Raw genomic sequence first — 24,320 nt, forward strand, 5'->3', positions numbered from 1 at the left:
TAAAGTCCTAAAGAATAAACTTTGGAGGTTAAAGAGGGGTTAAATTACCTTGACTGTTATTGGCTGGCACCCGGAATAGATGAGCTACTGGCTCTTAGAAGCACACTCTAAAAAAAATAATGGTTCAACTTTAAAAAATTAGGGTAACAGTTTGCATGCATCTTTATAAGTAGTTCCAACTCTGCCATTAATGAGTCAGTCCTTTGAGTTTTATATAATCCAACAAACTTCATTAGTTTAGTACAACCAACATGATTTGCTTTAACCGTAAAAAGAAAACTTAATTAAGTTGAATCAACTTAATATTTATGCAAAAGTTGTGATATTTTGTAGACAAATTATTTTATTTAAGATATTCTAACTTATTTATTAGAATTTCATGCTAGTCAAAAATGTTTTTGATTTTGACCATCTTAAAGTAAGTTGTCAACTGACTAAAACACACTCATACAACAAATATAATCTTTTAATGCAAAAAAATAAATAAAGTAAAACGTTTTTAGAGTGTAGTCACATGTGCGCTCTTTGGATACATCGGGTTTACTGTGTTTATTCCATCTTGTGAGGGACTCACTGCATGAGTAAAGTATACTCTCAGTTAAGAAATCTAAAATGCAAGTCTCCATCAAAAACAATCCAAGGCACACTGTAGGGTTTTTGATTTAAAGATGGAATATTTCTTAGTGTTACCACATTAAATGTGCCAACAGACTGTCAGAAAACAACTTCCTAAAAATTGTTACTTTGTTTGGCTTCATGTGAAGGTGATAATTATAATGGTAAAAATTGTTGTTGGCACTTTTTGAAAGTTGTGCGCAGTTCTGTGGGTTGGATGAATTGTTGAAGTTTTGCATAATGCTGTTGCGTGTGTTAAATGTTGTGCATATAGGCCTACTGTTTAGCTACGCTGTTGAGATGTTGTACAGAGACAACACCCATACTTGCACTCCATTATCTGATTTTTGTGCTGCTTCATCACCATATTAAGCAATTTTATGACACACAAATGAAATGCAAGTTCAAGATAAGTTTTATTGCACAATTACAGCTGGAGTTTGTGGTTTGTCTCTGCATGTCAGCAATAACGGCCTCCCATGGCAAGTTCTCACAGGGCATCACACCCCTTCTGCCAGAGCTCTGACAAGTAATTAACAACTAAAAATGTTCATCCTGCACTGACCCTGGTCAAGAGGATGGGCTGTGGCCAAACTATCACTTCCCCTTCTGCTCCTCATACTAAAACTCAACGGTTAGAATTTAAAAAAAAAGCGTTGTGGTTGAGTAGGTGCTTTGCGAAGCTTAAATTCAGCAGTCTGTTTTACCAGCAAGAAAGAAAGGAAGTGAGAGGAGGAAGACGAGGAAGTTGCTGTTCACTAGCGTAATCCCTATGGAGCACCAACAAAAACAACATTAACAGTATTTAGTCATCAGGTAAGTATTTATGCTGTAGGATGTGGTATATCACTCAACAGAGGAATATGGAGTGGGCATCAGAGGATTCTTAAGGACTTGTTTTACTGCTTTTTACAGATTGATTAAAATGTTCTGCACCACTTTTACACTAAAGAGTATTTGGTGCATTCCTTTCAATCCAAATGCAATAGGTCTGATATGAAAGTATTATTATAGAAGCAAGCAGCAACAAAGTGACTATTAAACTAAAAGAAATAAAAGTTAAGCTGTGGTGGATTATCACATTTCTCACAAAGCAAAAAAATTCAATGTGTTTCATAAAAGTTTCTCTTCAGTTTCCTCATTCCTCAACAGTAAGTGTGCACTGGGTGAGACCTCTGTAGATTTTGGTGCATTTAATTTCATGTAACTTTGGAAGACACTTGATTTGTTGAAGCCAGACTGCTGAAGCCTCATATTAACTTCAGATGCACGTCGTCGGACAAAGTGAGAAACATGGACTTTGTCCTCCATCACTTACACTGCAAAAATATTAGACAGGGTTCTTTTAATGGGAAGTATGCATTATTATAGTAAGCATGTTTCAATATGAGCATGTGAGTGTTTAATGAATAAACGCAAATCTATCTAAGAGCTAAGAAAATCATCCAGAATATGGAGAGGAAGAAAGAAACAGAAAGGAAGAAAGGATAAAGAAGAAAGTATTTAGGATAAACTGGGTTATAAAGACAATTTATCACTGGGCTGGACCGTGTAGGCTACAAAAAACATCTCTGACGCATCAGCAAGAGCTTACTACAGTAACTCAGTAGCTCTAGTGGAACAAATACCTCGACCTCAAGGCTCCCAATGGCACACTGTTTCCTTCCACAGGAAAGAAAAGGGCGTTGCTTGGTGTGATAAGCTCTTACTTCCCGCTGACAGTGTTCTGCAGAAAATTATCACTGTCCTGCCATTTGATGTACACAGACTTGATTTTTGCTCCCAAGAAACTTACTTTTCCCTGCTGGTATGTGCCTTTCGACATTTGCTTTTCATTTCAGTGTTTAATCATTTATGTTTAACGGATGGGAGTGTGGGTGCTGTGCTCTCATATAAGACAACTAAGGGCTTGTCTAAACAAAGTCTTGGAGCAACACACTACATCATCCCATTGCTGGCCTGTGTACAACTTTTTATTCACGTTTGGTCTTGCAGTTCTTCTCTTGGATTTTTTGTTTCAGCAGACTGTGCAGATAGAAGATAAGAAGAGCCTATTAAAATGTGGGACGGAGGAAAACTGCTCATTGCTGCAATCGTTGTCACTGGTCTTTTCCACAAGGTGAGTATTTCTCTTACAGATGGCTGCTTAAAACGTGTTGTGTTGTTATTTTTGGAAAAAAAAAAAGTGATATTCTCTTGTCTTGAAACTTCAATCTAATTAAAGGTGACAAATTTAAAACTGCTGGACATGGCCCCAGATGCTGTGGATGACCTGTACAATGGATGCCGTCAAGAGGCCATGGAGAAGTTTATCAATTCAGGCCTGTTAGGACAAGAGCTGAACGCCAGTGCGGGATTCCATCAAGCATGGAGTGCAAATAACCACTGTCCAAAGCTGATCCCTGGAGGAACAAAAGACCATACTGCAGCACTTCTGACATATGCCAATGCAGATGCGGGTTTGATAAAGATCTTTGATGCTGCCGTAGAGACAATGGGCGGAAATGCAAGCACCTATGAAAACCATTTCCATTTCAAGTCCCTTCACTTCCTGCTCATGGACTCAATGTCGCTGCTGAAGCCAAAGAAATGCGAGACTCTGTATTTTATTCACGAAGGTTACACAGCACAAGAGGGCTCAAAGGTGAGATTTGGAAGATTCATTAAAGTCCATTCAAGCTATACTACGCTAAAGGAACTGGAAGATTGGGACGGGCAAGTCATCTTTAATATCACTACTTGCTTCTTTGTCCACCTGGGAGCGGACATTTGCAGTGAAGACCAGGACATGGCACTCATATCTCCAGCTGAGGTGTTCACTGTGCAGAAAGTAGCTAAACTGTATGACAACATTAATGACTCTCAATACACTGTGATCGTTCTGAACAACTCAGCACAGAACAGCACGCACAACTGTTACATTTCTTCACGGTAAGACATTTTCTTGATCAAAACAAACTACTTAACTCTATGATTATTAAATGATATATTAACTTGTGATTCCTCTATCTAAAAAGTGAGTGTGATCTTTGAATGTTTTATAATCATTAATAACTAGTGAAGAATTGTTTGGCATCAGATATTTTAAATAGATACAAAGATCACACGGTTTTACCTGACTTAATGTAAAAGTTTCTTAAAGGTCCAGTGTGTAGGAAATGGAATTTAATATAATCAGTATGTTTTTTGAGCGTATAATCACCCATAAATACGAATTGTTGTGTTTTCGTGACCTTAGAATGAGCCATTTAAATCTACATAGGAAGTGGGTCCTCACATATGGAGATCACCATGTTGCGCCTCCATGTTTCTACATTAGCCCAGAAAGGACAAACACAACGCTGGCTCTAGATATGGCCATTTACATTTTTGAGATGGCTGCCATAGTTAGCAGGTTATTAGGTCTATTCTGTCAGGTTTATTCATTTAATTTACATATAAAATTTCCATTCAGCTTACTTTAATAAAGTTTGTGTAATTACTGTTGATTCAATCAAAAATCAGAAATGTAATATAAGTAAATCCATAATTCTGTATATCTGAAATACACAGAGTTTAAGAACTGCCATTACGGGTTAGGGTTAGCGCCTCAGGACACTTTGCAGCCACCAGAATTTGCCAAACATATTACAAAGCTTTCTCCGAGAAATAAGAAGAACCCTTCTAAGATTTATAAATTACTGTCAGAGTCCAGTTCTATACATTTACCAATTTTAAAATGGGAAAAGGAGCTGGGTGTATCACCGGACCCTGACTTCTGGACTCAGATATGCAAAAATACATTTAAGATGACAAGACACACTAATATGCAACTTATCCAATTTAAAGTACTCCACAGAACACACATCACCCAACAAAAGATGAATAGAATGGGCTTTAGTCAATCTGACACATGCACTCAGTGTACTCAGAACACTGCAGACACCTACTTTCATGCACTCTGGTTATGTTCACCTGTCCAGCACTTCTGGTCAACAGTCACTCAAAAACTCTCCTCCATTTTGGACTGCAGGATCCCATTATCTCCCAACCTGTGCTTAATTGGTGACCTGATGACAATCTACCTCCCAAACAGCCTCTGCAACTCTCTTCTTGTAGCTCTCGCCATCGCCAAGAAAACAATCCTAGTCAATTGGAAAGATAAACAGACCCTCAACATCAACCACTGGCTGAATCTCCTTGCAGAACATATTTCACTGGAGAAAATATCTGCTGGCCACAGAAACCAATTAACATACTTTACAGAAAAATGGTCACCATTTATTCACTCACTAAACGTGTCTGTATAGTGCCACTCAGCCTGTGAGCATATGCCACCTGTACATATAAATATTACAACTCAAGAAAGACTGTTGTGTAGTATGTAACGGGTTTCTGTTAATGATGTAACCCCTAATCCCTCTATCTCTCTCACCACAATATACCACAGCGGTTCATCAGAATTCAAGGTCTTAAGCATGTGTCAGGTGCACCTTCTTCCCTTTGAATCTGGGCCTGCTCCCTAGCTCTGTGGGGCATCGCGGGGCCGGGCGGTTTCCCCTGGGAGCGGATGCGTCTGGACTGCTCGCCCTGTGTGCCTGGGGGGGGGCGGGGTCTCCTCGTCCTCGTGGGTGGGGCTTGTCGTCCGTGCACCCTAGTGGCGCGCCTCGCCCTTCTGCTGTGGGTCGGTTTGCTGCGGGCGGTTTGCTTCATTAAAGTCAATTCTGTGAGCTATGGTTAGAAATGTCGCCATACTCTATTGATCTTAGTTTTATTTGATTTAAAAACTACTTGACTCAAATGGATGGAAATTGTATATCTCATTGAAAGAGACAAACCTGACCATAGACCATAGTATAATTTCTCTAACTGTAAGATATTTATCTCTCTTTTTGTCTCGCTCTCTCTTCTTTAGGTCCCGGGCTTATGTCTCCACCCAGTGGCTGGTGTTGGTGCTTGTGGCTTCATCTCTTTTTTTTCTTTGACTGCTGAGAACATGTGAGAAATAATGAGCAGCTCCAACTGCACTGAGAGTTGTTGCAACAAAAAACTCTGCTTTGTTTGTACAAATTTATGGTCATGTACAAATTGATTTGCTGTGATGTCTGCAATTAAGGTGTGACAGGCTTTTGTAGGTCCGCTGCAAAAATCATCATCATCATCATATTGCTTTTTTTTTGTAATTACTGCAACAACAATTGCTTCCTGCCTATCAGCAGAATTATACTTATATCAGTAAGATAAGGGGAAGTGCAACAAAGGTGGCATGCAGCTTCAGCTTTTTAGTCAGCTTTTAAATATGGGAGTTGAGCTTTACATAAACAAATAAACTGGTTGATCATGCCTTGTCTTACCTCATTTGTGTTCCAGGACTGAGCTGTGAGCAAATTTTCATGACAATTGAAGCACTTTACAAAGTCATCAAATACAGGCTGGATCCCACCATAAATATATAACAGCTTTTTTCTTAACTTTCACTGCAAGTTAATTTCTTTAGAGATAAATATGTCTGCAGTCCAGACAACTACCTGAGGAGGACACAAGTCCAAAGATTTAGATAAACCCTGCTCAGCAGATCTTTAAACAATGGTTGTAAAATGCTGTTGACACATTCTATATTACAGTGGTAATTTATAATTTATAAGACATGCTTTTCAGCACATCAATAGACCGACACTACACTGAAACTGCACATGCAATTTGGTTGAGTTGCTGAGTTAAGGTACATGAGATTAATGCCACTTTTCCATAGTCACTAATACACCTAATAGACTGTAAAACCTGATACGGAGATTTAATGCTATCACCTATTGTTTCAACAGTAGCAAATACATAAGTTTTTAGCAGACATCCCAACATACATTGTTTCAGAGTTAAAACTCTTAGGAGATGCCTCTTTTTAAAGGTTTGAAGGAAAGAGACATGATGAAAACATGTTTGTCTTTAATACATGTTAAATGAAGTCATGGTTGTTTACGCAAACAATGAAAACCATGATGAAGGTGGGTATTAAATTCAGTCCTTACTCTAGTGCCCAAGATAGACATTGACAGATGGAGCAGGTGGAGCAGGTGTCATGCTGATACTCTGGGCAAAGTGGCTTCAATAAGAGCAGCCGCAGCTACAGAGACGTAAAGATTCTAGTGTAGACTGAAGAACGGACTCCTAACTCTGTAAATGGTATATATAAGTGTAACCATACAAGTATCGATTGAACGTAAAATCTTAACTCTACTAAACTTGTTATCTCAAGTTCAGTGAACTTAACTGAACTGGCTTTACATTTTCAAACTTAATCTACATCATAACAAAACAATAAAACACAAATTCACTGTAATGGCTATATAATTTGAGTTTATGTGTTTGTGTCTGCATCAAAACATCATAATATTATAACACATACAACACTTATATGCAAACAAACAAACATAAAACAAAATTAAATAATAGTAACTAACAACAGTCCCAAACAAGTTCATTTTAAAATGGCACATGCTTTCTCCAACTAACAAAAATGACAGCAGCAAGCACTTGTGAATCAAGGGTTGCTTAATTTCGGAGAGTCACTATAATAGATTTAATGTTGGAAGAGCAGCATTAATACTGATGCTGCAGCTGCTGAAATCCACTGAGTGGTGGTCTGATGGCATTAAATACACCATGAATAGAGCATTTAATCAAATGTGTATACCACCATATTACATCACATCCTTATTTTATACAGTCTATGATCACATCACACTTAGTGTAACATTAAACCAATGTGATAATAAAATTTTCAAAGCAGCTCAAAGTTGTTTGTGATGCTGACAAAGTATTTGGCGATATCTAAAAAATAATAATAAGTATAAAAAGATGTATGACAGCTGGATGAATTTGAGCTCAGTGGGATATTTTACCAATAGATTTGTTTTAACATTTTGGCAAATTGGCACCATTGAAATTATGCTGATATAGAGATAAACAGTTACAGTTTGCAGTGTACCCATGGATGTAAAGACAACTATAACTGGAGTACTTTTGTCCTCCTACTATTAAATGGAGAAACCTCTGTCCCTCCGTCCGTCCGTCTGTCATCATCCGTTTTCCTCCTCACTGCTTTGACCTATTTCTCTGAACTTGCACATAAGCTTTCATCTCGGTCATGTGCAGACAGCCACGATGCCATTTTTGCATTTTTCCCACATTTCTACTGTTTATATTCACGATTTTTTCCCACTACCCATTCATACTGTGAGCACCATTAGCAGCGCAAGCTACGCATGCACGGAGATCACTTGGAAAACACCTGCACTGGGACCACAGTTTGGCTGGGAAGCCTTTATCTCCAACACTTATGGATCGAAACCACTTGGAAAACACCTGCACTCGGACCACAGTTTATGGCTGGGACATGCAATTTCAAGCACCAACACTTGCTGAAGACTAAGGTAATTATTTTACTGAACGAACGCGCGTCTGTGTCTGTGTGCGCGAGCCAGCCATTACGTATATTCACTTTACTGGCATTAGCCTACAAATATTACAAACTAAACATTGCGCTGTGCACTTTGCACTATTTCTTTCATTCTTTCTCGGTGTTGCATGTGTATGTGTGTACCTGTGTGCCCGTGCACGGCCCCGCGCAGGCGCGTGCCTCCATGCCGTCAGCCAAAACTGTGCTCCATGTATTTTGCCATAAAGCATGTTTCTAAATACAGTGTGCATTGTTTGTCTTACAGTAACATTTATTACACAGTGCATTTACAGTGCTCTGATTTTTCATTTCCTCTAATACACTGTTTTTGATTTCTTATTCCTCTATACATAACACATCCCCGGGTATGGACTAGTATTGAATAAAACTCAAAAACTTGATGATTCCCAGGCAAGTTCTGCAGTTATAAATAACATCTTATTTCTATGATATTTAAGGGTTAACAAGGGTTTATGAACATTATTCGTGATGAACATGTGAGATAATAATGTCCTTGGAAAGTGTAAGTCACACTGTATCTAAAACTATGTGTGTCATGTCTGTTTGTTGGTTTAAAGTACCTGAACTGCCTCCGTAAGCTGTGTCACATCATCAGAGACACTATGCCCAGACTTCAAAACATTTACCACACCCATCAGAGTTAATTAACACTATCAACAGTCCAATCAGCATTTCTCAGCTCAATATAATCTGTTAAAATAATCCTAGAGCTGGACTGCGTCCAGTCAAGACAACTAACTGTCTTTATTATTGAGCTCAGAGTTAAGTCTTGACCTACGTCCACGAGAACAAATGCTCTTGTCCTTGCTGAGGATGCTGGTGTCGACCCGAGAGAGAGTGCACATGCTGCTCTGGTGACCCGGTCTATGTCTTGTGTTTCGGAGCTCCATCTCATCGTAGCTTGACACCTGGACAAAGGGACACCAGCGGAAAGCCCGCTTAAAGCCGGCCCGGAACCTGCGCCCAAATAAACCCCTGACATGTAATCATGCTGCTGTGTACACATACAGTACATGTGTGTTTTAGGGATGTAGGGAAAACTTATTTGTACCCACCTGCTGTTGAGGCAGCAGTAGATGATGGGGTTGTACATGGTGGAGCTCATTGCCAGCCACAGCACTGACAGGTAGACCTGCTGGATGTACTTCCATCTGCTCAGACGCTTATTTAGACCTGTCACAATGAAGTAGACATGATAGGGGAGCCAGCAGAGGGCAAAGGTCACCACCACGATGATCATCATCTTCACCACCTGCAAGAGGAACAATACTAATAATATTAGCACGACAGCCATTGTATTAGAAACCTTTCCTCAGCATACAAACTGCAACAGTGCTGCTATCAAGCACAGGTGTACTGTTGACCATAACAAAGTGCAACACTGTAACCAATACGGATGTCATACCTAAGATAACAATAATAAAAACAAAGAATGTAGTAGGAATAGGCGTTATTAGACTTTTTAAACCTAATATGATGCCAATATCTTTTGTCACAATTTTAACAATACCGATACTGATCATACTGATGAGTTGTATTTGTACAATTATATTATCGATACTTTTTTAAAGGAATCAATACCAAATGAGAAGTTTGTCAATATCAAGACATCCCTCCCACAGGATCAATCTGCTCATCCCTAGTAGTAGGAGATCACAACATGAAAACATGGCATACCCCATATACACTATAACAGGAAGCAAGCATTTTAAGATTTATATATTCTACAGGCCGTTCTGGGAAAGCTCAATTTTTGTAAGGAAAAAGGCTTTTGTTATCTAAAAAGGGGGTTGTAACAGAGAGGAAAAGAGGCTTAGTGTGGACATAATCTGAACATCAAATTTGCAGGCTGTAGAACCACAACAATGAAAGATAGTAAGACTACTTAGGGCTGGGAAGAACTGCAGAGCTGAGGTAATTCTCTACGGGTTTGTCACTACAAGGGATACATGCTTTTCACATACATATTAATTTGATACATTGCTAACATAAACATTTGGTTTAGTGGAACTTCGAATAATTCAGCTTTTTTCCACATTGACAGAAAACCAACATGTCCATGCTCTTCAACTATAGAAACATCAAATTAAGAAGGCAAACCGTGTTTGAAGCCATGGCGGCATATTATCTCTGAAGTAGGGCGTATATTGTTTTCCTTCATTCTGATCAAAATGAAGTTTCCATTCAAAGAGCCAAAGATGGCTGCCATACGAAGAGACGGAAAGGACAGGAATGACACATCAGAACCAGCAGGTTCCAGGTAAGACGGATGAGAGAGCAGCATAGAACTCATCAGTGCATTGCAGCACAATGCAGAGCTGTGGGGCATTAAAAGGAGTAGGAGGCTATTATATCATCAGCGAAGGCTCATCTGCTGGATGGAGATGAAAGCGCCTTTGTCAAATCTCCGGCCCAAATGGCATCTTGTCAATGTGGGCCTTTGAATCAAGTGTGACATTGTCCTGACATTTATAAATCTCTTTCATCTCTCAAGGTTCAATTTTGCCAGCAATCAGAGCCTCTGATGATTTCTTTTCCTATAAAGGAAGGCCTGTCAATGGCAAAGCTGCACCTGTTGCTGCCTCTATTTCTGTATACTGAATGCGTGTGCGTTTGTGGTGTAGCTACGCCTATTTTCAAGCTTTTGTTTTTTAGTTTACATTGATGCTCACTTCATTAAACTAGTTTTGCAGAATAAATTGAGTTTAATTAAAATGAAATTAATGAGTGCAATTTGGCCATTTTCAAAAAAAAAAAAAAGTTGCAATATATGCTAAACAAAAAAAAAAAACATTTAAAAAAATCCCAATCACCCTTAATCACCGGATACTTCCGCAGCTTAACCTTTGTCCGTCTCTTTGAATAATCTGTCATGTTAACCGTTTATCAATAAATTGTACTCTTTAGTGTTAATCCCGGGGGCTGTCTTGATAGATGCACGTCATGACAGTTGTGATGACCTTAATCCCTCTTTAAACCAACCCTCACAGTCGCTGCGGCAAATCACACTGCACAGTCTGGCTGATGATGTCTAACTACAGTGGAACAAGTGCCTCTGCAACTCATGTTTGCAGAGGTCTTTATACTTAACGCACAAATGTGAAGACTGAGAAAACTAAGAAACTGAGAAAACTCTTACTGACTTGGAGTAAAAGGAGGCCATGTTTAAGAACAACAAAACTATTGAAACATCCATTTGCAAACTTTTATAGAACTTGTGCAGTATAATCCAAGTCTCATTTAAACAGTTGTATGCTCAGTATTTACCAAACATGAATTTTCACTAAAATCTTACTACTTCTGCATAAAAAGTCTCTCATCCGGAGGAGTAGCCTGCAAGCATGTGTGTTTGAGCTCTACTCAATGGAATGCACGATCAGAGTTCAATCGCAAAGAATTTCACATGTGGGAGTGTTATAAATAGTGAGGTTTTAGCAGGAATGAATGTGTTTGGAAAGTACTGAGCGTACGAATAGATAAATGAGAGTTGGATTATACTGCATACTACAGTTGTGTGAGAGTTTGCAAATGGATTGATATATTTTGATATAGTTTTGCTGTTGTTACATGTAGTCGGCCTTTTACTGCAATTTGTAGAAGAATAAAAACAAAACATCAACAGCCATGCTCGACATCCTCTTGAATAATATCCCCCTCCCTGTCACAAAACATTTTTTTGAAGTAGATTATTTCTTGCTTTGTACATTATTTGTACTGTTTTACGTTCCATAAATTTCAATGTATGTGACTTTAAAAACGATGTGTTCCTGTTAGGGTTGGGATCCAGATCCAGTTCCTTTTTGGAACCGAGTCCAAAGTTCTGGTTCCGGAACCGGTTCCATCACATTTGGCGTAACGGTTCCTGCAAATGGTTCCTAGATTGTTAAAAAAAAAACCAAGACAAAACAAAAAAAACCCACGTCACATGCATTTCCATTAGAGCGCGGCATGGGCCGCATATTTCTGTCCAAACCCGACCGAGCCTGACATTATCTAATCACTAAAGCACTGTGTTTGTGTCACACAGTTGTCATGGTTACAGGCTATTTAACAACCCGGGCGTGTGCCGTCGGTGCTCAGCTGAGGGGAGCGGTAGAAACAAACAGCCAGTGTGTGCGTGTGTGTGTGTGTGTTCTGTTCAGGTGTTGTCACGTAAATAACAGTGCCCAAGCATGAATGCATATAAGTATTTTTTTGTTACATTGCTGTGGTTAATTTGAGGTAATAGTGTTACTGTAGAAATCAGAGAATCACTTTTTGTTGTTATATATTCTCAGGGAGATAATACAAGCTCTAAATCTGAAATACACACCACACACAAATGTGTATTTTCATCTAATTGTACTGTGCAACAGTTAGAATAAAGTTTTTGTATTTGTATGATTGCATTTGCGTTTATTAAATACTTGTTTAAGTATAGCAAGTATAATGAATATAATGTAGGAATCGGTAAGAGGAATCGGTAAGGAATCGGAATCGTTAAAATCCTAACGAGTCCCAACCCTAGTTCCTGTGCTCCCTATATCCAACATTAGGTACAGTCCTAATGGCTTTTTTTGTAATAAATGTAATGTAGCTATATAAATTGTTTTTACAGGTGTTACCCCAGACCTCCACACCGTGATTAAGCTATGGCAAAACGAGTGAGCAGTAGACTATATAGTGATTTATGGTCCAATATGTGTCTTGATTTTCCCATAACTGTAACGCTCCTCGCCAGCTTTCTCAGTTTTTGGATTCTTCGTTCACCAACGTGGCATGCAAGAAAATTAAAGTTTTCCTCATCCATTCAATGTGACATGGGGCGAGTAATTCATATACAAATGATTTTTGTTTGGCCGCATGTGCAGTGGTGGTACGGTGAAAAACTACTTGAGATTTCCCTGACTGTCCTGTCTTTACCTTCTAGAGTTTTCCAACTAGCATGTCAGTGTCTGGTTAAACATAACAGGCTGATGTGAAGCTACATTTGTTATGCAACGCATTATGTTTGTTCGTCCATGGTTATATGATACTTTTGATTGAATTAGATAATAAATGTGCAAAAAAAAGAAGATGAAAAAGATGATTAAGTGAATGCCTTTAATACCTGCATTGCAGTCACAACAGCTTTACATGTTACATATAACTGATCAAAGCTGTAACTGGTTCACAGTGTTCTGTCTCACTGCAGACCTGATTACATTTGTTTTGGTGCCTCTGTTTCACTTCCTACCCAATCAGCAGAGGACTTTTAAACATGTGGATTGTTAATGCTGTTGGAAACCTGTGTCCTTCCTCCTGGGGGACTGTAATGCAATAATAAAAAACAAAAACACATAAAAGTCTTTCTTTTTGTTTTTTGGTTAGGGTTAAGGTTGTCATTTCTTTGTTGTCTTTATTTTCTACAATAAGGGAGCCAATCTTTAAAACATTTTTTTGTCATTAAGCCCTTATAACATTTAGCCTGTCTCTTTTCTGTAACATGTTCTCACAGCAGCCTATCAGCTGTCCTTAGACAAGTTAAAACTGTCTTGGTAGACTACTAGTTGAGTAGAAATGTATAATCATAGCTGCCAGTTACACATCATTTTGTTGTCCACTCATGAAAACCGTTAAAGAACGCTCTTAACTTTACATTTAAACCCCAGTTTAGACCAATGATTCTCATCAAGACGAGTTGAAACAGGCAGCTACTGGTGATGCGCTGTTCTGCAACATTTCGTCTTGTCGCAAATCATTAGTCTGACCTGGGCTTAATGAGGCAAAACCTAATGTACATAAACACACCTGTTTGCTTCCCCTCCAAAGACACACAAACATAGTGCAAATAAAAAAATGTTAATGCATTAAATAAATGTGAGTTTACCTTCCTTTTAGCCCTGAGCTGTCCATGATAGTTATCAGATGAGTCTCCTGGGATCTCTCCTCCCCACAGAGTGATGCCCACGATGGTGTAAGTGATGCCCATCACCACTAGGGGCAGCACGTAGACCAGAACTGTAACTATGATATGATACCTGTGAAAGTGGAGAAACTCATCACCAGCATATATTTTAATTGGTGGGACAATGATGAACAATGACCTATCTGGAGTTAAAGACAGACACAACCAGATGACACACTGAGAAATACACATATAAGAGACTAGATTACAGCCAAGCTTTGCCATGATGATGAAGCCTGACATAAGCTAAAGGAAAGGGGTTCATCAGTGTTCTCACATGAGGGGGTCACCAGCCATTCGGGGCCAGGCCACGTAGCACAGGGTCCTCCGGGGCAGAGCGCGGGTGGTGGAGTAGTAGCAGAGAGGGAAAGCCAGAACTACAGCTAGACTCCATATACAGACGATAACTCCCATAGTGGCCTTCGCCGACAGACGAGGCTTCAGGGGGTGGATGATGGCCATGTACCTACAGGTCAGAGGTCACAACATTAGCCTGGGCTATAACTTTATTTAAGATTTCAAACATGCAAAACATAACAGTTTCAGCACATCATGCAAACCTGAACACAGCTAGCATTATGCAAAAAAGGTTGATTTATTCACTATGCTGCTCTGATGAATATTTGTCTGAAGACAAGATCATCAAACATTTTATTTAGTATAAATTTGTTACATCCAGTCTGCTGAAGTTTGTCTTTTCTGTAACATTTTTGCAAACTTTTCCTTGTCAAATAAAGGCTTATAATGTTGATATTCTTTCCAACAAAGTCCTTCACCTCCCTGCATGTTTTATAACACTGAAATACTCACTCACAGTAGTGTATGAGCTGTCCTTACCAGACAAGTCAAAAGTGTCTTGGTGGAAACCAGGTGAGTGTAAAGGTATAATCATAGCTGCCAGTAATCCGCCATTTTGCTCTCCTTTCATGAAAACTGTTAAAAATAATCTTTTACATTTGCAGTGAAACATAATGTATATCCATATATAATCTGCAAATACACCTGTTGACACAACTTAAGAGAAAAGGTGTAACTATATAGAGTGTAAATGAACATGCAATCAGGTAAGGTATTAGTGATGAATGATACTATTGGTCATCACAAATTCAACCATCTCAGACATATATGCTCTGAAATACATGAAAGTTGTAGTTAAAGTCAACCTTCTTACAATCACAAATGATTGTATTCTAAAGCTATGCATTTGCATTTGGTTTTCTATTGTTACAACTGAACATTAAAACACAGAAAAAACTAAAACTTTCTGAAATAATTAGGGTCATCACATGTACTGTATATGCAGCACTGTAGCACTCTTAATTTTAAAGATAGCTGAAAGCTTCAGTGTGTAAGATATAGGGGAATTTAGTGGCACCTAGTGGTGAGGAATGCATTTTGCAACCAGCTAAAACTTCTCCCATGTAGAATTTCTTCCCTCCTACACACCCCACATTTGCTGCTTTAACTTTCACTCTTGTCCTGCAGCGTGTCCCCCAGGAAACACCGTCCCGCTCTGTTAAACTATAACAGTGACCAGCCATGTATCATGCCAACGTTAACGGATGGATTTTTCGCCAGTGTCTGACGCGGCAAGTCACTGACCAAGCACCGGATTTTGACAACTTCAGAGTGAGACCAGGTTGGCGAAAGTGTGAATGGCTGAATCTGGAGGCAGTGTTTAGTTTGTCCATTCTGGGCTACTGTAGAAACATGGTGGTGCAACATGACAAGGTAACAAAAACACAGTTCTTATTTTCAGGTGGTTATACACTAAAGAAAACATAAGTCTTATATTATATTTAATTTCTGCCGATATATCCCCCTACATTTTACACACTGGACCTTTAAATAATCAAGACTTTTAATGTAGGCAACTCTTACATAGGTAAACTGACTCAAGTTAATGCATTCATTAACCAAATTACTGTGAAACGTAAATTGTAAAATACCTTAGATAGGGTTTCTACACATTTTCCATTTCAAATTTCCATACTTTCTGTACTACTTCCAGACTTCTCAGTAGATTTTTCAGATCATGTTTGACTTCTGAGTACAGATAACTGGATGTTCATTATGTAAACAAATACTTTTAAAATCCAACTGTTGAAAAAGTGATTGCCAAAAGATTGTAGCCAGGGCCTGAAGTGTAACATACTGAATAAATAATATCATATTATTGCTTCTCCATATTTTTAAATCTCTATTATAAATAAGAACCGAAAAAAAAATTGTTGGAAAAAAGACAAATAATTTAATTTTCATGGCGTCTGTGCAGCATTGAGTCCATGAAAACGACGATGGCATGGTTTCCTTGTGTTGAAAAGACATTTCGTTTACTTTTCTGATCATTACATATATCACTGCATAACTCAAATGTTCAATGATGACACTTAATGTATGGTATCATCTTCCTCATACCTGTCGAGGGCTATCGCGGTCATGGAGTAGATGCTGGCGAACACAGCGGTGACCGGGAAGAAGTTGTGAAACCTGCAGTACACCTCTCCAAAGTACCACTCTCCGTGCGTCGCGTAGATGAAGTTGACGAGCGTGTTGAACGCAGCCATCGACACATCAGCAAAAGCCAAGTTCAGCAGGAAATAGTTGGTGACGGTTCTCATCCGCTTGTGCGCCAGAATAATCCACATCACAATCAAGTTTCCGAACACCGCCACCGCCAGCACCGTGCTGTACGCCACCGACCACAGCGCCACGCGCCACGCCGGCTGCACGAACTGGTTGGTCAGATTCCTGGTTATGTTGGATTCATCCCGTCCAGAGGCCATTCCTCAAGTGTCCTCAGTCCGATCTGCTTTAGCCGGGCTGCTGGCAGGCGACATAAGTCACTGTGGCACCTCTGATGCGCAACATACGCGCCTGGTTAACATGTGACCAGAGAGACGGAGACAGAGAGAGAGTGGTGCTGATGCAGACAGTCTGTTATCACTCAGAGATGCTGTGGTGGGTAGATTGAGTCTTATAGCCTGGCACAATCCCTAATCAGATAAATCTATCAAAGGATGTCAAACTGATATGAGCATGACATGCAGGCTATTATAAAACAACATAGTTGAACTATATATAAAAAATAATTTGTAAAATAACAGAATCTGTCAAAAAAATTGTAGTAAAGTAAAAAGTACAAGGTGCCATGTGAAGACAGTACCCAAGAAAAGTGCAAGTACCTCACATTTGTATTTGAATACAGTGCTTAAGTAAATGTAATTAACTACATTTCACCAATTCACATGACCAATTTTATCCAAACAAGTCATAACAAGTTAATTCAACCTCCTCCACCCTGATGCTGATACAAATCTTATCAGCAGGATTGTGCTGTAGTCATTTCTTACAGCTCATGAGACTCTACTGCTAGTCTTCAAGTCAGGACTTCAACTTCAAAACTCTGGTAAATGTCAGTATCTTATGGAAAAATTTGTTGCTACAAATAATCATAAAGTAGCACTACATAACATGAAATTGGGAAAAAATTGCTTCAGTGGTTGTTTTTTAGTACTGGCACTATCAGCTTAATCATCTGAATTATTGATTTTATCCTACCAATTTTTATACGTCTTTTCTTTTATTCACTTTGGTCTGTATTTGCTTGTTTGTTTCTTTGTGAGACTATACACAGATCAGCCAAGACATCAAAACCACTGACAGTTGAAGTGAACAACATTGACATTGACATTCCTGTGGTTGCCACCTGACACGCTCCACCCACTGAAACACCAGTGCAGACCGGGTACCCACCATTATGGCAACGGCACCCCTCAGTAGCAGTGGCCCCCCAGCAGGACAATGCACCATGCCACACCACAAAACGTGACAAAGAGCTCAAGGCATTAACCTGGCCTGCAAATTCCCCAGATCCCAATCTGCTCAAACATCTGTGGGACATGCTGGTGCAGCACCTCACATCATACAGGACTCAAAAGATCTGAAGCTAACATCCTGGTGCCAGACACCCTCCAGAGGTCCTGTGTCCATGTCTGGACATGTCAGAGCCAAGTCCGGTCCAAGGAGCACCCAATGTGGATCGAGGGTGCCTCTGGGGTACCAGCACGTCCCTGAAATTTTCGATCAGGTTGGGATCTGGGGTATTTGGAGGCCAGGTCGATGCCTTGAGCTCTTTGTCCCACTCTACGGGTCATGTCTGAGCAGTTTTTGTGATGTGACAAGGTGAGCTGTCCTGCTGGGGGGCCACTGCCATCGATAAGTGCCGTTGTCTGCAGCGGTGTTCGGGTAGGTGGAGCACGTCGCCCCCCCCTGCGTGGCCCAGTTGTTGAAAAACGTGCGCTAAAGTGCCATCCTGGGAGCCAAAACGTGCGCTAAAGTGCCCTTTTTTTTTCTTTTTGCCCCTGCCCTTCAAAAAGTCTATGCACGCCACTGGCCAGGACCCAAGGCTTCCCAGCAGAAATTGCCATTTTTATCCAAACAAGTTACATTAAGTGCATTCAACCTCCTCTGACGCTGATACAAATCTGATCAACAGGTTCATGCTGTAGTCATTTCTTACAGCCCGAGTTCAAAACTCTGGTAAATGTCCAAACCGTTTCATTCCAAAGGGTCATGCATTAGAGCTGTGTGAAGCCTTGGATGACTGTGAGTATATGGTTAATCCTTCATAGCCGTGCCATCAGAAAAAAAAAAGCTCCAGAATTTTATGTAGGTTGGTCTCTATTATGTAACCATAAGCTCAAAACAGATCAGTGTAAAGGCCATTAAGTGACAGACATAAGGAAATGGCTTGTAATGATATGACTCTCCTGGTTTAGGCAAAGAACATTCAATTCAAAGACATCTCTTTGTTTCATCTCCAAAATCATCCACATATTTTATCCAGAACATCCAGATTGTTTTTGACTGCAAATTAAAGAGGACCAAAATTAAAATTAATTTGTCAAAATAGTGGTTACACTGTGTTGTAAACTAAACTAAAGGGCAGTGAAGGTATCTCCTTCCTCTCAGAGAAAATATCCAGTTAGCATCTGTTTCTGCTGCTGGGTTCAACTGCCAATTGGATTAAAGTTCACCTGCTGTGCCTGTTTTTATGAGTTGTACTGTGTAATGTGCTGTTTCATGTCTACATTGTCTGGTCTGGCTTTAATAGTTCGGCATCCCCCACAAAAAATAGGACATGGAAATAGACTGATTGATTCTGAGTTCATGGCTCAGTCTCTTCAGTGCACACAAACACATACAAAGATTTGCACACTTGAAAAAAAAAAAAAACAGACCACAAGAAGGTCAGACAGTCTGTTTCCTCTCAGCAAGACCTCATTACCCAGAGGCCACCTCTTTTGGGCCACTCCCTGTCTCAAATGTCACTGTTCAAACCTCTCCCACACACGCCCTGTTCCCCCATACTAAAAAGGTCGCAAGCTATTAGGTAACGCTTGATAATATCATTAGCTGCATCAAAAATTCTTTTTCCTCTGTTTCATATGAATAATTCAAGCATCATTTAATCACTAGGGAGGGACCAGCAGGGAGGATGAGAGCAGCTCTTTGTCTGGTGTCTGATCTGTACGTAACGGGATGAAGTCTGATTCGTGTAAAGCAAATTACAGTGAAACTGACTGACGTGAAGAGTTAGATACAGTCAACACAATCCTGTGGAGAAAAGCAAACTTGGAAAGATGTTTCATGTATTTAAAGACATCACCAGCTGTGTATAAATGTGGACGACATTCAATCAGTCCTTTCAGTGCTTCTATAGCAACACATACACCTCTGGCAGTCGTCAAGGTTGGCTGCTTGCATGTCGGAGGAGAGGCTATACTGTTCCTTAGATGAGACACGAGATGTGACTATTCAGATTCTGTCCTGTGACCCAGCAGCATTATATTTGTTCAGGGAAATGTACAGTAGTTGTGAATGAACTAGGAAAAAAAAACACTCCCTAGGGCCCCCATGCTGTTTAACTGAGAACACTACAGGCATGCAGTCTATTGTTGCATGTCAAAACCTTTTTTCCCTGTGAGATACAGCACAAACTGGCATGCAACTACTTATGGCACGCTGCTGTGTAAAGTAGAAAATCCTAAAATGTCCAACTCATAGACAGCTTGTGAGAGTGGTGGAAGTCGTACTCAGATAATTTATAAAAGTAGAAGTGCAACAAAACTGTGGAACTGCTAACAATTTATTGACATGTGATAGGCATGATTCCTGCACACTAATATCCTTGCAGCATTTCACTTTACTTTGAGTTTTCAGTCTATCAGACTGCCATCAGTGCATACATGAATCAGCAACAATTCGCATAATTCTAATCAGGCAGTATGCAACACACTTGTGCACAACCACCCACCTCTTGGGAATTGTAGTTCATTAAGTACTGAATGGAGTACTGTGAGGCATACAAGCATGGATAGAATTATGAATGGGCCTTTCAGGCACAAGCCCAGGGAACCCCGTGACCTTCACCTGCAAAATGTCACTCAAATTAGCACGTAGCAACCAGGAAGACACACAGAGAGACCACGTAGAGATGCAAAGGAACTGCAAAGAGACACAAAATGACTAGAAAACCGATCAAAACAACTACATAAAGACATAAAATGACCCCAAAGGACTTCAAAAAGACATAAAACAACTTCAAAGAAACACAACATGACCACAAAGAGACAAAGTGACCTAAAAGAGACACAAAACAATTACAAAGAGATGCGACATGACCACGAAGACAAACAACGTGACAATAAAGAGACACAAAACAACCACAAGGACCAACAAAATAACTACAAAAAGAAAACAAAAAACCCCAAAAAACACAAAGGATTAAAACAACTACAAAGAGACAGAAAATGACCCCAAAGGACTTCAAAGAGACACAAAACAACCTCAAAGAAACACAACATGACCATAAAGAGACAAAGTGACCATGAAGAGACACAAAGCAACCGCAAGGACACACGGATTGTCTACAAAGGGGATCACAATAGCCACAAAGAGACACAAAATAACTAAAAAAAGGATCAAAACAACTACAAAGAGACAGAAAATGACCTATAAGAGACACACAAAAAAACTACGAAGAGACACAACATGACCACAAAGAGACAGAAAACAACCACAAGGACCAACAAAATAAGTAAGTAGGATCAAACAATCACAGAGACATCAAATGACTCAAAGACATAAAATGACCCAAAAAGAGACACAAAACAATTACAAGGAGATGCAACACGACCACAAAGAGACAATGTGACCATAAAGAAACACACAACAACCAAAAGGACACACGAAATAACTACAAAAAGGATCACGATAGCCATGAAGAGACACAAAATAACTAAAATGACCTAATAGAGGTACAAAAAAACTACAGAGTCACAACATGACCACAGAGAGACAGAAAACAACCACAAGGACCAACAAAATATCTACAAGAATACAACAACCTCAAAGAGACATAAAATAGTGATAAAAAGTATCAAAACAACTACAAAGAGACAGAAAACAACCCAAAAGACACAGAATGACTTCAAAGAGACACAGAACAACTACAGAGAGATGCAGAAAACTACAAAAAGGATCAAAACAACCACAAAGGGACATAAAAAAAATGACACAAAATGACCCGAAAAGAGACACAATATGACCACAAAGAGACAAAATGACCACAAAGAGACACAAAACAACCACAAGGACCAACAAAATAACTACAAAAAGGATTAAAACAAGTACGAGACAGAATACGAACCAAAAAGACACAGAATTATCTCAAAGAGACACAAAACAACTCTAAAGACACACAGCATGACCACAAAGAGACAAAATTACCACAAAGAGATGCAAAACGACCCTTTTGCATGTCTGTACCCAGGGGCCCATTGTCTCATAATCCGCCCATGCATTCAAATATAAAAATATACAAAAAAGTGTAACACGCAATCTATTTATGAGGTGTAACAGGCTAAAAGGTTTAATGGTTTCATCTTTCACTATGCATTGTACTTTATAAGCCATATGCTTTTGCATGTTATCTCTTAATCTGAACTGTAACTTGTAATTATTCATGTCAGATGAACGTATTGAAGAAAAAAGTACAACATTACCATCTGAAATGTGGTGAAGTAGAAGTATAAAGTAGCAGAAAATGGAAATACTCAAGTACAGGACAAATACCTTTGTGCTTGAGTAAATGTAGTTAGTTATGTTGTCCACTGGGGAGCAGTAATTGTCATTCATCCACTGGGGAAAACACTTACACACTTAGGGGCTGTCCACATCAACGCGGGTATTTATAAAACCATGACTCTTTGCTCACGGTTTGGCCTTTCATCCACACGTAACCGCAGTTTTGGGCCCCTGTAACCAGAGTTATTTGTAACCAGTCCAGGGTGAACTTTTTGGAAAAGTCTGGTGTCAGCAGTCATGTGTGGACAGGAAAACCACAGTTATTTTGTCTTGTCTCCATTGTATGACGTCACAGTGTGCGACGTAAACAGAAAACAGCTGTGTTATTACCTGATCCAGTGTGTGCGAGAGACAATTTGAGGATGGACCTAAACAAAATACTGCTGCTATTTAGCAGCATATTGATTTTTCGCGCTTGTTGTTTTTCTGGTAATGACCTTTTACTGCCTTCTGATTGGCTACAATGGCCTTACAGTTATATTGCCACCTACTGCTTTGGCATGTGTATTACATTGCTTGATAGTGGAATTTGCGGTGTCATGTGGACGGAGGTATTTTTATTACACTGCTCGTATGGACGCAGAGCTTTTCAAAACTGGAGGCCAAAAAAGTTCGGTTTTAAAAATACCCGTGCTCGTGTGGACTAGGCCTTAATGTTGGGCTTGAGAGCTTTTTTGACATTTTCAGGTGGCAAACATGAGAGCAAAATGTGAGTGCATGCTTTATGTATACTGTGACTATCACAAATACATGTATGTGAACACAAAACTTTAAAACATGCTGTTAATTGGTCCTCCAAAAATTTTTTTAACAAATTGTAGCCTGTGTTTTGAATTAAATTGTAACAGTACGGCTTTGTCATAGATATGATATTATGATACTGAGTCAAAGGTCAGATGTCAACAGGTTAAAGGTCAAAAGAGCTCAACAAAGACAGAAATCTGCTCTGCCAGCAGGAATTCATTGTTAAATTTAGCAGTATATTTTTCATGATTTTCATTCAGTCAGAGCTTGTTAGGTTGAACTAAAATTGAAATTGAAGTGATATTAAATGCACTGGATTTAACTGAACGGGCAGAAAGAACAGGAGAATGAGAGACTGATAGAGAGAGAGTGAATGAGTGAGAGGAAGCAGCTTATGATCAAGTGACTGATCCGACAGGATTACATGTCTAAATGGAGCTTAGGACTTCCCTTCAGAGGGAGAGAGTGAGAGAAATGGAAGAGACTGGAAGGGTTATGTGGAGGGGAGAGACATGAAATATGTGAGGTAATCAACATTTTAACATTTAGTAGATAGTAGATTTAGTAGTTGTCATTATAAGGACATCCCAAACAAATTTAATGTCAACTTGTCATGACAAAGACAACTTCTGGTAATGTCATCCTGGTTAATGTCAAGTTGTCATTATAAGGACATCCCAAACAAATTTAATGTCAACTTGTCATGACAAAGACAACTTCTGGTAATGTCACTTTAATTAATGTCAAGTTGTCATAATAAGGACATCCCGAACAAATTTAATGTCAACTTGTCATGACAAAGAAAACTTCTGGCAATGTCACTTTAATTAATGTCAAGTTGTCATAATAAGGACATCCCAAACAAATTCAATGTCAACTTGTCATGACAAAGACAACTTCTGGTAATGTCTCTTTGATTAATGTCAAGTTGTCATTATAAGGACATCCCAAACAAATTCAATGTCAACTTGTCATGACAAAGACAACTTCTGGTAATGTCTCTTTGATTAATGTCAAGTTGTCATTATAAGGACATCCCAAACAAATTCAATGTCAACTTGTCATGACAAAGACAACTTCTGGTAATGTCACTTTGATTAATGTCAAGTTGTCATTATAAGGACATCCCAAACAAATTCAATGTCAACTTGTCATGACAAAGACAACTTCTGGTAATGTCACTTTAATTAATGTCAAGTTGTCATTATAAGGACATCCCAAACAAATTTAATGTCAACTTGTCATGACAAAGAAAACTTCTGGCAATGTCACTTTAATTAATGTCAAGTTGTCATTATAAGGACATCCCAAACAAATTCAATGTCAACTTGTCATGACAAAGACAACTTCTGGTAATGTCTCTTTGATTAATGTCAAGTTGTCATAATCAAGACAACCCAAACAATGTGAACTTGTCATTACAAAAAC

The 24,320-nt window shown here is 39.2% G+C and overlaps 2 protein-coding genes across 6 annotated transcripts; one reads left to right on the forward strand and one right to left on the reverse strand.

The window, feature by feature from the left end:
* The first annotated feature begins 1,279 nt into the window (after nucleotides 1–1,279).
* si:ch211-145b13.6 (ecto-ADP-ribosyltransferase 5) lies at nucleotides 1,280–5,937 on the forward strand. Of its 4 annotated transcripts, none has more exons than XM_049571869.1 (4): nucleotides 1,280–1,431; nucleotides 2,640–2,734; nucleotides 2,840–3,546; nucleotides 5,510–5,937. In XM_049571869.1, the coding sequence occupies exons 2-4, from the start codon at nucleotides 2,675–2,677 to the stop codon at nucleotides 5,577–5,579; spliced, it is 837 nt and encodes a 278-aa protein (XP_049427826.1). In that variant the 5' UTR covers nucleotides 1,280–1,431; nucleotides 2,640–2,674; the 3' UTR covers nucleotides 5,580–5,937. The 4 variants fall into 4 exon arrangements, with proteins under 4 accessions (XP_049427826.1, XP_049427825.1, XP_049427824.1 ...); XM_049571868.1 differs by lacking the exon at nucleotides 1,280–1,431 and adding an exon at nucleotides 2,247–2,422 and having other exon boundaries at nucleotides 2,611–2,734; XM_049571867.1 differs by lacking the exon at nucleotides 1,280–1,431 and adding an exon at nucleotides 2,247–2,422 and having other exon boundaries at nucleotides 2,637–2,734.
* A 140-nt stretch (nucleotides 5,938–6,077) lies between these two features.
* tacr3l (tachykinin receptor 3-like) lies at nucleotides 6,078–16,922 on the reverse strand. Of its 2 annotated transcripts, none has more exons than XM_049571864.1 (5): nucleotides 16,416–16,922; nucleotides 14,275–14,463; nucleotides 13,920–14,070; nucleotides 9,127–9,323; nucleotides 6,078–8,979 (listed from the first exon to the last, which is right to left on the reverse strand). In XM_049571864.1, exons 1-5 carry the CDS (start codon nucleotides 16,781–16,783, stop codon nucleotides 8,712–8,714), a joined length of 1,173 nt encoding a protein of 390 aa, XP_049427821.1. In that variant the 5' UTR covers nucleotides 16,784–16,922; the 3' UTR covers nucleotides 6,078–8,711. The 2 variants fall into 2 exon arrangements, with proteins under 2 accessions (XP_049427821.1, XP_049427822.1); XM_049571865.1 differs by having other exon boundaries at nucleotides 6,078–9,028.
* Nucleotides 16,923–24,320: the final 7,398 nt, after the last annotated feature.

The sequence above is a fragment of the Epinephelus fuscoguttatus genome, linkage group LG3 (genome assembly GCF_011397635.1).
Source record: "Epinephelus fuscoguttatus linkage group LG3, E.fuscoguttatus.final_Chr_v1".
Lineage (NCBI taxonomy): Eukaryota > Metazoa > Chordata > Actinopteri > Perciformes > Serranidae > Epinephelus > Epinephelus fuscoguttatus.